Source organism: Ailuropoda melanoleuca, chromosome 3 (assembly GCF_002007445.2).
Source record: "Ailuropoda melanoleuca isolate Jingjing chromosome 3, ASM200744v2, whole genome shotgun sequence".
NCBI classification, from domain to species: Eukaryota; Metazoa; Chordata; class Mammalia; order Carnivora; family Ursidae; genus Ailuropoda; species Ailuropoda melanoleuca.
Window position 1 is genome coordinate 147,438,145 of NC_048220.1, and position 12,715 is coordinate 147,450,859.

At 48.4% G+C, this 12,715-nt stretch overlaps 1 protein-coding gene across 3 annotated transcripts in view; it reads right to left on the bottom strand.

Moving 5' to 3' along the window:
- Positions 1-785: 785 nt before the first annotated feature.
- The window catches only part of PDCD6 (programmed cell death 6), a 20,663-nt gene continuing 8,733 nt past the window's right edge, over positions 786-12,715 (bottom strand). For 2 of the 3 annotated variants that reach the window (XM_002926639.4, XM_011234108.3), the window contains 4 exons: positions 11,043-11,087; positions 9,435-9,593; positions 4,413-4,522; positions 786-1,496 (listed from right to left, as the gene is read on the bottom strand). In XM_002926639.4, the coding sequence (XP_002926685.1) occupies positions 1,398-1,496; positions 4,413-4,522; positions 9,435-9,593; positions 11,043-11,087 (413 nt within the window). In that variant the 3' untranslated portion in view covers positions 786-1,397. The remainder of the gene's footprint in view (positions 1,497-4,412; positions 4,523-9,434; positions 9,594-11,042; positions 11,088-12,715) is intronic. The other variant, XM_011234105.3, reaches the window with a different exon arrangement.

The following is a 12,715-nucleotide window of genomic DNA, read 5'->3' on the forward strand; positions in this document are numbered from 1 at the left end:
TAGCCACGGTATGGGGAAAGGGAGTGGGCAGGCGGCAGAGGGGGTACATGGCTTGGGGGTGAGGGCATGGGATTTATTAGCTGGGAGACACTGAGTCCAAGATGTCTATGAGAACCTAGAGAGAAGCCACCTGAGCACCTGAATGTGTGGGCCTTGGGTCTGAAAGCCTCTTCGAGTCAGAATTTGGGTGTGGGGCCAGATGGAGTCCACTGCAATAGAACTTGGGGTCATGTGCTGGTGCTGCATCATGAGCATGAGGATGCCTGGACAAGGACCCAACATGGAAGGTGGTAGAAATCCCCATGGGCCATGCCCCACTGAGATCACAAAGCCAGTCCACGAGCCCCATAGATTCTTTAGCCCAACCCCACATACTGTGATCAGTGGTGTTCTGGCCTCTCTGATCAGATACCACAGATAAACCCAGAAACGGCCCCCTCCCAACCAGCGCTGGCCCCCAACAAGACCCCCGTGGGACAACAATTTCTGATGTCCCAGACCCATTTATAAATCGCTGAATACCCTTCTGAATGTCCTCACAACCAATGCCCCAAATTCTGGTTTGGGGAAGCACACTTAAGAGAGGAAAGAGGCAGAAAACAGCCTAAAGTGATTCCGTGAGGGACAGGGTGAAGGACTGGCTGTGTGCTGACAGCAGGCGACGTGCATGACCACTCCAGCTGCCTGCACCCCACGTTCCTGTTCGAAAACCACAATTAACAGATTGTTGCAGGGCAGGACTCAATCATCATAAATGACAGAAACCCACACACTTCGACACCAAATTGGATTTACATATTCAAAGAAGTTTTTATCAAATTTAAACTAACTCCTGTCACAAAGGAAGGCGGTACCCTTGGATTTCCCATAAGCAGAGTCAGGCGGACAGCCCAGGAGGTGTCCTGGACCCCCGCGAGCGCCATGGCAGACTGGGACGGAGGCGTGTTTGCTTTACTGCTCATGTTGCATATTCAAACACATACAATACACCCCGTTTTAAAAATGTAAGGCACATAAAAGCGTCTGTGCAGGTTGTGTATTATTTTTAAATTCCTACTGGCTAAGAGAAGTATTTCCACTCTACAACTGCAACTATCTAGAAACGCACATGATGAATTTTTTGCATGCAAGATACCTGAAACATTATCATATCTTACCTCATGGCACAATTGAACAGTCTCAAATCAAACGTATGTGAATAATGATTATAACTATTGTTACATTTGCAAAAACCTTATCAGCTTATCCACATATGTACAGTTGGGTCCCCGAATGTTAATTATATAAAATCTAAAAGAACAGTATCTGGCTGCATCTGTGTACCGTTACTTTAAAGTGAGATTTGGCATTTTTAGTTTTCCTTCCGTAAGTCATGCTGCTCTTTGCAAAGGCCAGTGTTACACGATGCTGAAGACCATAGACAGATACTGTTCGTATGACACCTGAATCCAGCCGTCCTGATCCGTGTCGTAACGCCTGAATATATCGGTCAACCTCTGGCAAAGAAACAACAGGCATTTAGATCTTGACATGTATTAAACAAAAGGAACAAAATGTATTTGGTAAAAAGACATTTAGGAACCAAAGTCACCCATGTCTCCAGACACCCCCAACTCTGACAGAGACCAGGGCAGAGAGGCATGGGTGGGTATCCCTGACCACCTGTCCATAATGTTGGATGCTGCAGCCTGGTGGGACGGCAGGGGGTGGGAGGATGAATACAGAAAGCTAGTTAAGAGGTCAGGGGGTGGACTGTAGGCCCAACACATCTATACACCACAGCCCTGGGTCCTGGCTGAGCCCTCTGGCCCCAGGCCCGGTTTCCCAAGTGGTCCAGTGGTGAGCCTGGTCCTCCCTTCCTACTCTAAGACCAATCTCGTGGGGGCTCTTCCTCGAACACTCACCTCTGCTCCGGCCACTTGCCACTCAGGACACAGGGAAACCAGCCCTGACTCGGGCCCCTCCCTTACACCCAGCTGGTGAAGGCCCACACAGAGAACATGGAAGGGTAGGTCTCTCTGTACCAGCCTCAGGGTCCCTCCTGTCCACCCCACTCCGAGGGCTCCACCTTAGTCTGTTCACAAGCTTGATCCCCCCACAGCAGGTTAGGAGCAGAGGGGAGAGCTCTGCACCCAAGAGCAGGGACAATTAGATGAGCAACGCCCCAGATGAGGGGTGCTGGACAACCACAGTAGGTGTGAGGAATCATACGCGACAAAAGGAAGCAGGCAGAATGCAATTCCCCAGGACAAGAGAAGGACACAGTGCCCAGGGTCATCATGAGAGCAGGCTGGAGCCCGGCCCTCTGGCGGCAGGATAGATGGGGTGCCTGACACAGATGACTGTCCGCTCAGGGTTAGCTGGGAGTGTCCCAGCACGTGTGAGACACTAACATCAAACCAACTACAAAAATACCAGCAGCAGTTAACTGCAGCCTAAAAAACAACGGGCAAGTCTTCCTTGTACTTCACTTGTATTTTCCCAAGATTTCTACAAATTTTCATGTTCTTTTGTAAAAAATCATTTTCAAAAAGCCTTTCTCTTTTTGTAAAAAGGCAGATGAAGGAAAATATTTTTGAGGATATTTTACTTGTTTAGTCCAGTGTTCAGGGTCACTCAGGAAGGGTGGATGGGGCCAGGGACTGGCGGTCAGGCCTCTGGCTCAGCTCGGAGCTCAGAGGCAGTGGCTGCTGCAACACTCCTCCTGGCTGGCCTGTCCTTGGCCTAGAGGTGCACGGAGGCACCAGGCGAGCTTCTCGTGGGACTCGGATCGCGTTACCTCAGCTACTGAAAGCCTACACTCGATGACCTTTAAGGATCAGATGTTTACGTATAGGACATAACCTCAAATGAAACTCTAACCCTAAGGTAATTTAGATGCAGACAATAATGAGATTTTTACCACCTCTTTCTAAAGTGTTCAGACAACGCTGCAAAAAATGTAACCCAGGCTCTCCAGACCACGGCTGAGATGGGGTAAGGCTCTCCCCATTTCAGAGAAAAGGTTCAAATGTTAACAGATCTGGCTCTCCAACGAGGCCTTGAACAACAGGGACTGGGCTTTTCCCAGACTCACCGTATTTAGCAGGCCACAGAAACTTCAGTTTTACTAATGGGAAAAAAACCCAAAAAAGTTTCTCAAAATTCCAAATTAAATTTAAAAACCTCAAGCTGTAACCCCAAGCTGGAATCAAACTACAAGGACTTCTCTTTATGGAAAAAACATCTGCCTTCCACAAATGGAATCTGTGTCAGAGTAAGGGCTGGGGGGTGTTATGGTCACAGAGGTACCACATCAAACTGTCCACCAGCTGGTAACTGTTGAATCTGAGTGACAGGCAGACGAGTTCATCATAGTTTTGTCTCTATTTTTTTTTAATTCGTCATAAAAAAAGAACTTTGAAAGCGATCTAAGGGTTTATTAGTTCAGTGCATTTCTAAGCTTAAATCTATATAACCTGGATCCCTACCTAGAGACAGGAGCAGGGGCCTGCGTGGGCACAGCAAGGCAGGCTCGATTACTCCGGCCCTCCGTCTTTGGGAAGGAGGCCCAAGCTCTGCACTTGTTTCTCTCAGAGCTAAAGCAGCAAGGCCGTCGGAGGGAAATGTCAAGTGCCCGGGTCAGCGGGTTCACGAGCTCCGCCAGATGCTGCTGGGCGATGGCTCTAACACCTGAACGAGGTGCCGTGAGCTCAGGAGCCAGCTCCTGTCCTTGGAGCTTACCTCACACAAAAAGGCAGCGCACAGTAAAGATCACAGTGGAAAATTTACCCACTTCCTCAGAACGAAAATACAACAAAAATACCAGAGTATACATGTAAATAACCCACTTGATTTAGAAAACGTGACCTCATCCGAAGGGACTGCTCTGTAATACAGCTGACCCTTGAACGCAGGGTCAGGGGCAATGAACCCTGGAGCAGTCAAAATCCACGTATAACTCTGATGCCCCAAAATGTAACTACTAACAGCTTACTGTTGACCAAAAGCCTTACCAATTAACAGCCAATTAACACTTATTTTGTACATTATATTATGTACATAATCTTACAATAAAGTAAGTTAGAAAAAAGAAAATATTAAGAAAATTGTAAGGAAAATGCATTTTCAGCACTATACCATATTTATCAAAAAAAAGTCTGCCTATGAACAACCTGCAAAATTGGGCCGTATGTTGTTCAAGGGTCAGCGGTATTTCCACGGTGAGAAAGAGCACTACTGGCCATACCTCCGTTTAACAGAATAACAACTTCTCAACAGACAAGACTAACTTTTATAAGCTCCGGAAACTGACTTTACTCCATTAAATCGCTAATTCCAGAATGGCACTTCCCTCTTCCTCTCCTTTCGAGGATACTCCCTGCCTGCTCCACCACTCAGCTCAAGGTGAGCCCCCACGGAGCCCCCATTACCTGCAAGACGATGCAGCCCTGGATGAAGTCGTCAAATGCGATCTGCCCCCGTCCTTGTCTGTCGAACTTGCGAATGAGGATGTCATGAAACTGGTCGGAGAGCCGGTACCCTTGAAGAGGAGAATGAGGGTGAACAGAGGGCCAGAAGAGTGGACGTTCCCATCAACACCCACGTCCCCCTTCCAAAAGGCCCCACAGCCTCTGACATCAGCTAATAACAAATAACAAATGACCGAGGCTGGGGTGGGAGACTCGAGGTGCCGATTCGTCCACATGCACTCTGAGAACGAAGCCATCATTCTGCAATGCTCCCCATCTGCAGTCCCGTGAGTGGCTGACGTGAAGACCACCCCATCTTCCTGGAGGGGTGAGTGTTACCCGGAGGCCAGCGCTGTCAGGCGCAGCAGGTCACTACTGTGAGCTCATTCGTTCACCTCAAGTATACTCACCCCATGGTGCTGCACCCCAAAAATCATCCCGCAGGGCAGCCCAGCTTCATTGTGAAGTTTTCATTTTACAAAAGTTTCATTGTACATTTGAAAGAATGTATCACTGAAGGCTTCCAAATAAACAAAACGTAAACTCCGGGAAGCAGCAGATTCATTCGTGCGTACTCCCCTCTATAAATCAGCACGCTGACATTAAGAAATGAAAGAATACAAGGAGTAAGGCAGTCTCGTAAGGTGCACAACCACTCGACGGTCATCAAATATTATGACAAAGAGTGACTGACTCCACCTTCAACTTACTGGATGTCCTGAAAAGATCTCCAACAGGGAGGTGGTTCTGAAGACACCGGGACACAGGGCCACTGGCCTGCGGGACACCCCTTGGGGCCACTCTTAACAAGGACGCCTATTTCCTTCCCTCCTAATGCCACTACCTGTGTGACTGTGTTGTCCTTACTTATTCAGGAGACAAGATCCAGGGGCCAAAATATTTTTACTGGTTTTCGGTCCTGTTGGAATCTTTGCGAGGATATATGTACACCTATTACCTGAGTGAATTTCATAGTTAATTACGTGCGTAAACACTTTCCTAAAAAAAAAAAAGATTCAAACATGCACACACATGACAGTACCTTCCAGAGTGGTCAGCATACTCTATGGATCTGTGACTTAAATCCAGGGCCCCCTTCCCTGCCAGCTGAGTAGAAGACAGGATCCCTGACTTAAAAAAAAGAGACAGCAAGTCCTGGATGGGGGTCACACCCCCAGCCCCTTGCAGTCTCCTCTCCTCACACCCTGGCACCTGTGCCTGTGGACAGGTAAGGAAGAGGCCCAGGCTGGTAAGGGCTGAGCTCACCCAGGGCGTGGACAGCAGACGACAGCCATCGCTGTGGCAGTCTCCTGCCCAGGCATAAACATACAGGATGGACCTCCACAATCTATACAGACCACGGAAGCAACTTCTATCATCCCTGGGGTTAGCCTCCAATTTCCCCGGTCCTCAATATTACTGTAGCAAGAACAAAACCAACAGAAGTCAGACTAGAAAACAAATGACCAGACTATAAAAGAGACATTTACATAAGATGCAAAATCTGAGAGCAGACTCTTCTTCTCTAAGAATTTCCTTCAGTGAAAATCCATGTCACGATGACCCCACCCTCGTAAATTAAGAGGAGGTGCCCTCTGGAAATGCAAATCAGAATCACAATGAGGGGGCTCACATCTGTCAGAACAGCTATTATCAGAAAGACTAGAAACACTGCATGTTGGCAAGGATGTGGAGACAACAGACCCCTGTGCACTGTTGGTGGGAATGCAGACTGGCTCAGCCCCCTTGGAAACAGTATGGACGTTCCTCAAAAAGTTAAAAACAGAGCTACCACATGATCCAATAATCCCACTACTGGATATTTACCCAAAGAACATGGACACACTGATTGGAAAAGGTGTCTGCATCCCCACATTCGCTATCCACAATAGCCAGGGTATGGAAGCAGCCCAAGTGACAGACTGACAAAGAAGTGTGGCATGCATGCATGCACACACGGGCGCACACACACACGGATAAAGAAGTATGGCACGCGTGTACATACACACACACACGAATATTAGGGAGCCATAAAAAAGGATGAGACCTTGCCATTGGCGATAGTATGGATGGACCTGAAGTGTATTATGCTAAATGAAATAAGTCAGAGAAAGACAAATACCAGACGACTTCATTTATATGTGGAATCTAAAACTAAAACGAATAAACAAAACGGAAAGAGACTCATAAGCACAGAGAACCGGTGGCCAGAGAGGAGGGGGTCGGGGGGTGGGTGAAATAGGTGAAGGGGATTAAGAAGTATAAACTTCAGATTATAAAATAAATAAATCCGGGGATGAAAAGTACAGCATAGGGAATAGAGTCAATAATACTGTGGTAACGCTATACGGTGACAGACCGTGACTACACTGGTCGTGGTGAGCGCTGAGTAACGGAGAGCGTTGTCAAATCTCTATGTTGTATACCTGAAACTAACATAACATTTATGTCAGCTACACCTCAATTTAAAAAAAAAAAAAAATGAGGCGCTCTCTGTGTGCAGCTCCCCCCAGTCTGTGACCCTGGTCAGGACCGGCCCCTGTCAGACCTGATGTGCTGGCCGCAGGGCCACACCCTGACCTTAGGAGAAGGAAGTTCTCTCCTGACAACTAACAAGCACAGAAAGCGTGAGACGTGAGAGCTGCCCTGGTGATCCTATTCCCAGCACCCCGCTATGACAGCACACTTTCATAAACCTGGACGCAACCAGTAAGCAACCTCCAGGGGACAGGCCTGGGACAGGGCACCAACCCCTGTCTATAAGCAGCCAATGACACGGTAAGGGGTGGAGGCTGCTTGTGGACCTGGGTCCACGGCACTGATTTTGGTGAGCAAACATCCACATGTTCCAGGGACGCAGAAGAAAGTGTGCTGGGCTAACACCGCACAGGCCTTGCATTCCTTGGCGCAGGACAGGGGACAAAGCAAATGCAGCACCAAGTCGGTAATGGCTGAGATGAGTGACGACTGGATCGTTTTCATCAGAAAGCACTGAGCTGGCCTCGTGGTTGCCAGAGGCTGGGCAGAGGGAGGGGGAGCTGCCCGTGCCTGACTACCTTCCCCACAAGGGGGGGCTGCACTGTGTGGGGGGTACACTCCTCACACACTTCCTTACTTCCAGCTCTCTGTGCCTGGCACACAGCACATACCAGACATGAGTTTAAACAAGGAATACGTGAGCTATCATAGGTGGCACATGGGCCTGTGAGAGTGACCCAGTGCAGCCAGGGCTGAACCAGAATCTTTGCTTCAGTTACTACTGAAAATCTTCTGAAATTATTAACCCTTGACAAGGATAACAATGTCCCTTTTTGGAGAAGGCCTCAGAAATCAAGAACCAATCACAGGAAGGGACTTGTTAGAACAACTGACGAAATGCTGTAGCAGAGTGGTATTTACTTTCTCCAGAAAACGTCTGGAAGTCAGGGAGGAGCCGCCCCAACCAGCCTGAGGCCTACCGGCTCCTGACCTCAAGGCCTGGCCACAGGACCTCCATGACCCTAAAGCCGTAGCAGGGACTCGGAGGCCAGAGAGGCCTGGGCACTGCCTGCCTCAGAGCTCCCACCATGAGCTGTAAGTGGGTCATTGGCACGAAGTAAAGAGAGGGCTCTGGGCCTGACAACGTTAGAAAGTGCCATGTCCCCTGACACCTGAGGTCATTTGTCTGGACTTAATTCACAGGACCCAGGTTCCTCCCAAGCTGTCCTAGGCCCAGCCAGGCCTCCAGTTCCTTCCAGCCCCAGGACCACTCTTTGTAGATGGCTGCCACCATTCCTCCCAGCCCTTCCGTACGGCCCTACCTGTCCCCCAACCTAACGGCAGAGCAAAGTCAGCTGGGTTCCCAGTACCAACGCAGAGAACCTGAGATCAAGTCCTGCCCTAATCTTGACCCACACCTAGTGAGTGAGCTGAGCACACACACTTCCTATGGAGTCCCACAGCCTCTAACTGAACACCACAGGCACTCATAAGGCAAGAAAGGAAAGAGAAAGAGAAGACAGTCATAAAGTGCATGCCCACAGGAAAAATGGGAGAAGGGTAGAAGTTAACACATTAACATGAGAACTGAGATGTACTTTGTATTATTAAAATACCTACCTAGCTCATTAGTATAACAACATAGTACATTATAGAAAAAATAGTACATTATAAACTAACTTGCTTGATTGCTTTCGAGAAGGTATTCTTAAGCAGCCTTTCAAGCAAAATGTAGCAGGGGTTTTGTAATAGGGCCTCAATAAACAGAGTGCTGAGTGAGATCACCCCAAACACACCAGAATCTGGGTGTAACTCCCACAAGCCTTGCACAAGTTCTCCATGTCTGTGTTTCCTCTGCACACAAAAAAATCCCAACCTCCTCTCAGACCCACGCACCAGCATCAGAAGGCCCACTGACCCACTCTGGAAAGGCAGACACTCCTGGTGGCACGGCACACTTGGGCTGACACGCACTTGAGAACAGGAGCTTGCACACCTACCAATGCTATGCCTGAGGCACACAAATGGCACTGCCACTTACAGAAAGCCACTGCATTCTCAACGTGCGTGTCACATCACTCCGTTTCACAAAAGACAAATGATTGCATAGCCCGTACCTCATTTTGGAAGGAAAAAAAACACATAAAGTCTCCATTTCAAATATAAGCCTTCATGATATAAATAATATTAAAGCATAAATCTGTATGTCAATAAAAATTTCATAGTTAAAAAAAAAATCAGTAAATTGAGGGGTGCCAGGGTCACTCAGTGGGTTAAGCATCTGACTCTTGATTTCAGCTCAGGTCATGATCTCAGGGCTGTGGGGACCCCAAGTCAGTCTCCACGCTGGGTATAGAGCCTGCTTAAGATTCTCTCTTTCCCTCTCCCTCTGCCCCCTCCCCCACTCTCAAAAAATCAGTAAATTGAACAAAGTAAAAAAATGTTAATGACACCAAAATGGCCTCCAAAATGAAATACGCTACACAATCAAGATAAGTGAATTACCAAAACCTGAGAGTGCTTGCTTGAGCTCGTTCTTGTCAATCATCCCAGAGTTGTCCCTGTCATAGGTGCGGAAGACGTTCTGCCAATCTGTGATGTACTTCCAGACGCCAGTGAACTCGCTGAAGTTCACGCCAGCCTTGTTCTCTCGGTCAAACATAGCTGAGACAGAAAGGAATGTCAGTGGCACGCAGCGGCTGGCATCTCAAGGTTAGTCGGCAAGAAACTCAATCCTGGCACAGCCACTCCCACACTTCCCTCAGGGCAGACCGTGCTTAGCCAGCAGATGCCCAAGTGTTGCTAAGAAATGCTCATTCGTTGAATGGGAGGGCTGGATGTCCTCTGCCGGGTGGTTACGCAGCCACAGCCCCTAAACCGCCTTAGACGTCAGGCACACGGTATAGAGGAAAATGCAAAAAAAACACTGGCAGAGCCACAACAGAAATAACGCTTGACACGGAAGTAGCCTCTATAGAGACACGATGCCTGGAGGGTGCTCTTGCTTCATCGGGAAGGATCGGACATTCAGAGTGAAGCAGCCACCTCCACTCTCCCAGCTCCCAGTTCAGCTCCTTTCCCCAAGAGGACCTACAACCACAGTGCAGGCCCACTCCAGTGAGAAAAAGACTCTACTGGCTTTAGATTTTGGGTTTTTTCAGTAAGACCTGCTTTTCATTAAAAAAAAAAATCAGCCGGGGCGCCTGGGTGGCACAGTGGTTAAGCGTCTGCCTTCGGCTCAGGGCGTGATCCCGGCGTTGTGGGATCGAGCCCCACATCAGGCTCCTCTGTTATGAGCCTGCTTCTTCCTCTCCCACTCCCCCTGCTTGTGTTCCCTCTCTCACTGGCTGTCTCTATCTCTGTCGAATAAATAAATAAAATCTTAAAAAAAAAAAAAAATCAGCCTAGAGTGCCTGGATGGCTCAGTCGTTAAGCCTCCGGCTCTTGATTTCAGCTCAGATCATGATCTCAGGGTCATGGGATCCAGCCGTGTTGGGCTCCATGCTCAGCGGGGAGTCTGCTTCTGTCCTTTTCTCTCTCTCTCCCCCAATACATACATACATAAATCTTTGAAAAAGAAAAAAAATCAGCCTACTTCCAGGTTCAAATATGAAAGAACCTGTAACGGCATTTACATATAATGGCAAAATGGCTAAAAATATACATAAAAATACCGTCTGAACTCCTGCTACCAAGAAAATGACAAACCATTTGGTCTTTTTTCACGTAAAGAAGCCAACAGAAGGCTGAAACAGGAGAGCTCTCGGCTGCTCAGAAGTACATCGTAATTCAGTGAAAGCTCACGTAAGGGAAAAATCAGGTCAGAAACTGAACATTAGCGTCTCCACCAGTCAACACCTGTGCAAGATACGGGGGTGGGGGGGGCGGTGTGAAATGCGCTGGTCCTGTATGTACACGAACTCTCCAGAACTGGGAACTCAAGCTGACGTGCTCGGCCAGGAGGGCAGGTGAAGGGGGACAAGGCAGAAAGCACACCTGCATGCAAGGACAGGTGTCTGCCTGCAAGGACAGGTGTCTGCCTGCAAGGACAGGTATCTGCCTGCAAGGACAGGTGTCTGCCTGCACAGGCGGGAGAAAGGCACCTTTACTTACATATGATCGACCTGACAGTCACTGGATTAAATGGAGTCCATGTACCTGAAAATAAATGACAGGAAACACAGTCAGAGAAAACCGTTTTCACAGCAAGCTCTAAGACTCTAATCTGTAACGTCAGTAGCTAACGACAGTAACTTGTTGCTCAACGAAGACCATGGCACCACAGTTCTCAGCAGGGACACTGTTCCCAGGGGACATTTCTGGTTGCCATGACCCCTGGGAGCTGTAACCATGTCGTCGTTGGGGTCCCGTCCCGCAGGAGTCCCTCAGGCCCCAACAGACATATATTCAAAGCTGTTTATAGTGACATGAGGCCAGGGGCTCGCTCTCGTTTACTACATAAACAAGATATGGTTTTATAGCTTTTTTTGTTTTTCGTTTTTAATAGCGTAGATCCCAACGAGGGGCCTGAATTCAGAACCCTAGGAACAAAACCCGAGCTGAGCTCAAGTGTCAGATGCACACAACTGAGCCACCTGGGTGCCCCTGGTTTTACGGCATTTGAACATACGCTCTATTTTCCAGAAATACAGCCACCAGGTAAGTTGAGAAGCATACTCAAAAACATACCATAAAGCCATGCCTTAAAAATTTTCTCCTAAAATTACAGTCTGAGCATCACTTAATTTTCCTTGAGAGTGTGATTCACTTCGGAATAATAATGGGGATATTATCAGATATTTGTTATAAAGGGGATTGTTGCATCTGATAGAGCCATTTATCAACTGATAATGAAATGTTCACTAGATACCTTTATGCCCCAAAATCCGTTTTCAGAGCGATTTATACCCTTATCAATTTTTATACTCACTAAAAACAAAGTACAAAAATATTTTTAATGTGGAGGGAAAGCTGTGTCTCTCCCCCACATCCCCCTTATATAAAATCCCTTATTTTCTCCTTTATATGAAACTGTTTCTGTTCCCATTCCCCCTCCCCCACTCACAGAGACCCATCCCCTGACCTCACATAAAGTGACCTTTCGCTCAAGTCTGAGGCCTACTTGGAGGTGGGCAGTGGGCAGGAGAGTCTGAAGGGTACCGCCCCTTACACTCTGCTACACTGGGCTTCCCGCCGCAGCTCACGAGGGCCATGCCCGCTCGCCTCAGGGCTCATGCACACACTTCTCCACACCTCAAGTGTGGCCTCCCTGCACCCTCACCTCTCCCCACACTCCCCCAACCCCTACGTTAAATCCAGCTGCTCTGCCAGCTCGTGTTTGAGCTTCCCCTTCGGAGCATCTGGAACCATAATTACTCAGTGAAGGCTGCTCTTCCCCTGAAGGCAGGGGCACACACGGGCTAGATAAGCATCTTCTGCAGGCTTCAAGACGTCCGTGGGGCAAGGGTGGGCAGAAGCCTGTTTATAAAGCTATTAGGAAAGGTATTATTGAAAAAACTATGTTACAGAGAACCCAACAGAAAGGAAAATAAACACAGAGAGGGTCATTTCTTCGCTGTTTGTTTTTCCCTCCTCACCTAGCTGCTGCAAGCACTGAACTGCTATCCACAGGAGACAGCCCAGCTCTGACTAGAAGGTTCAGGAACCCAATGCACCTGTTGGAGCTGTTCCCTGGCCCTCTTTTCCTGTCTCCCCTCCACCTGATACAGGCTGATGAACCCTCAATCAGCGAAAGTGAGGGCACCCCCCCCCCCCCCCCCCTGGGG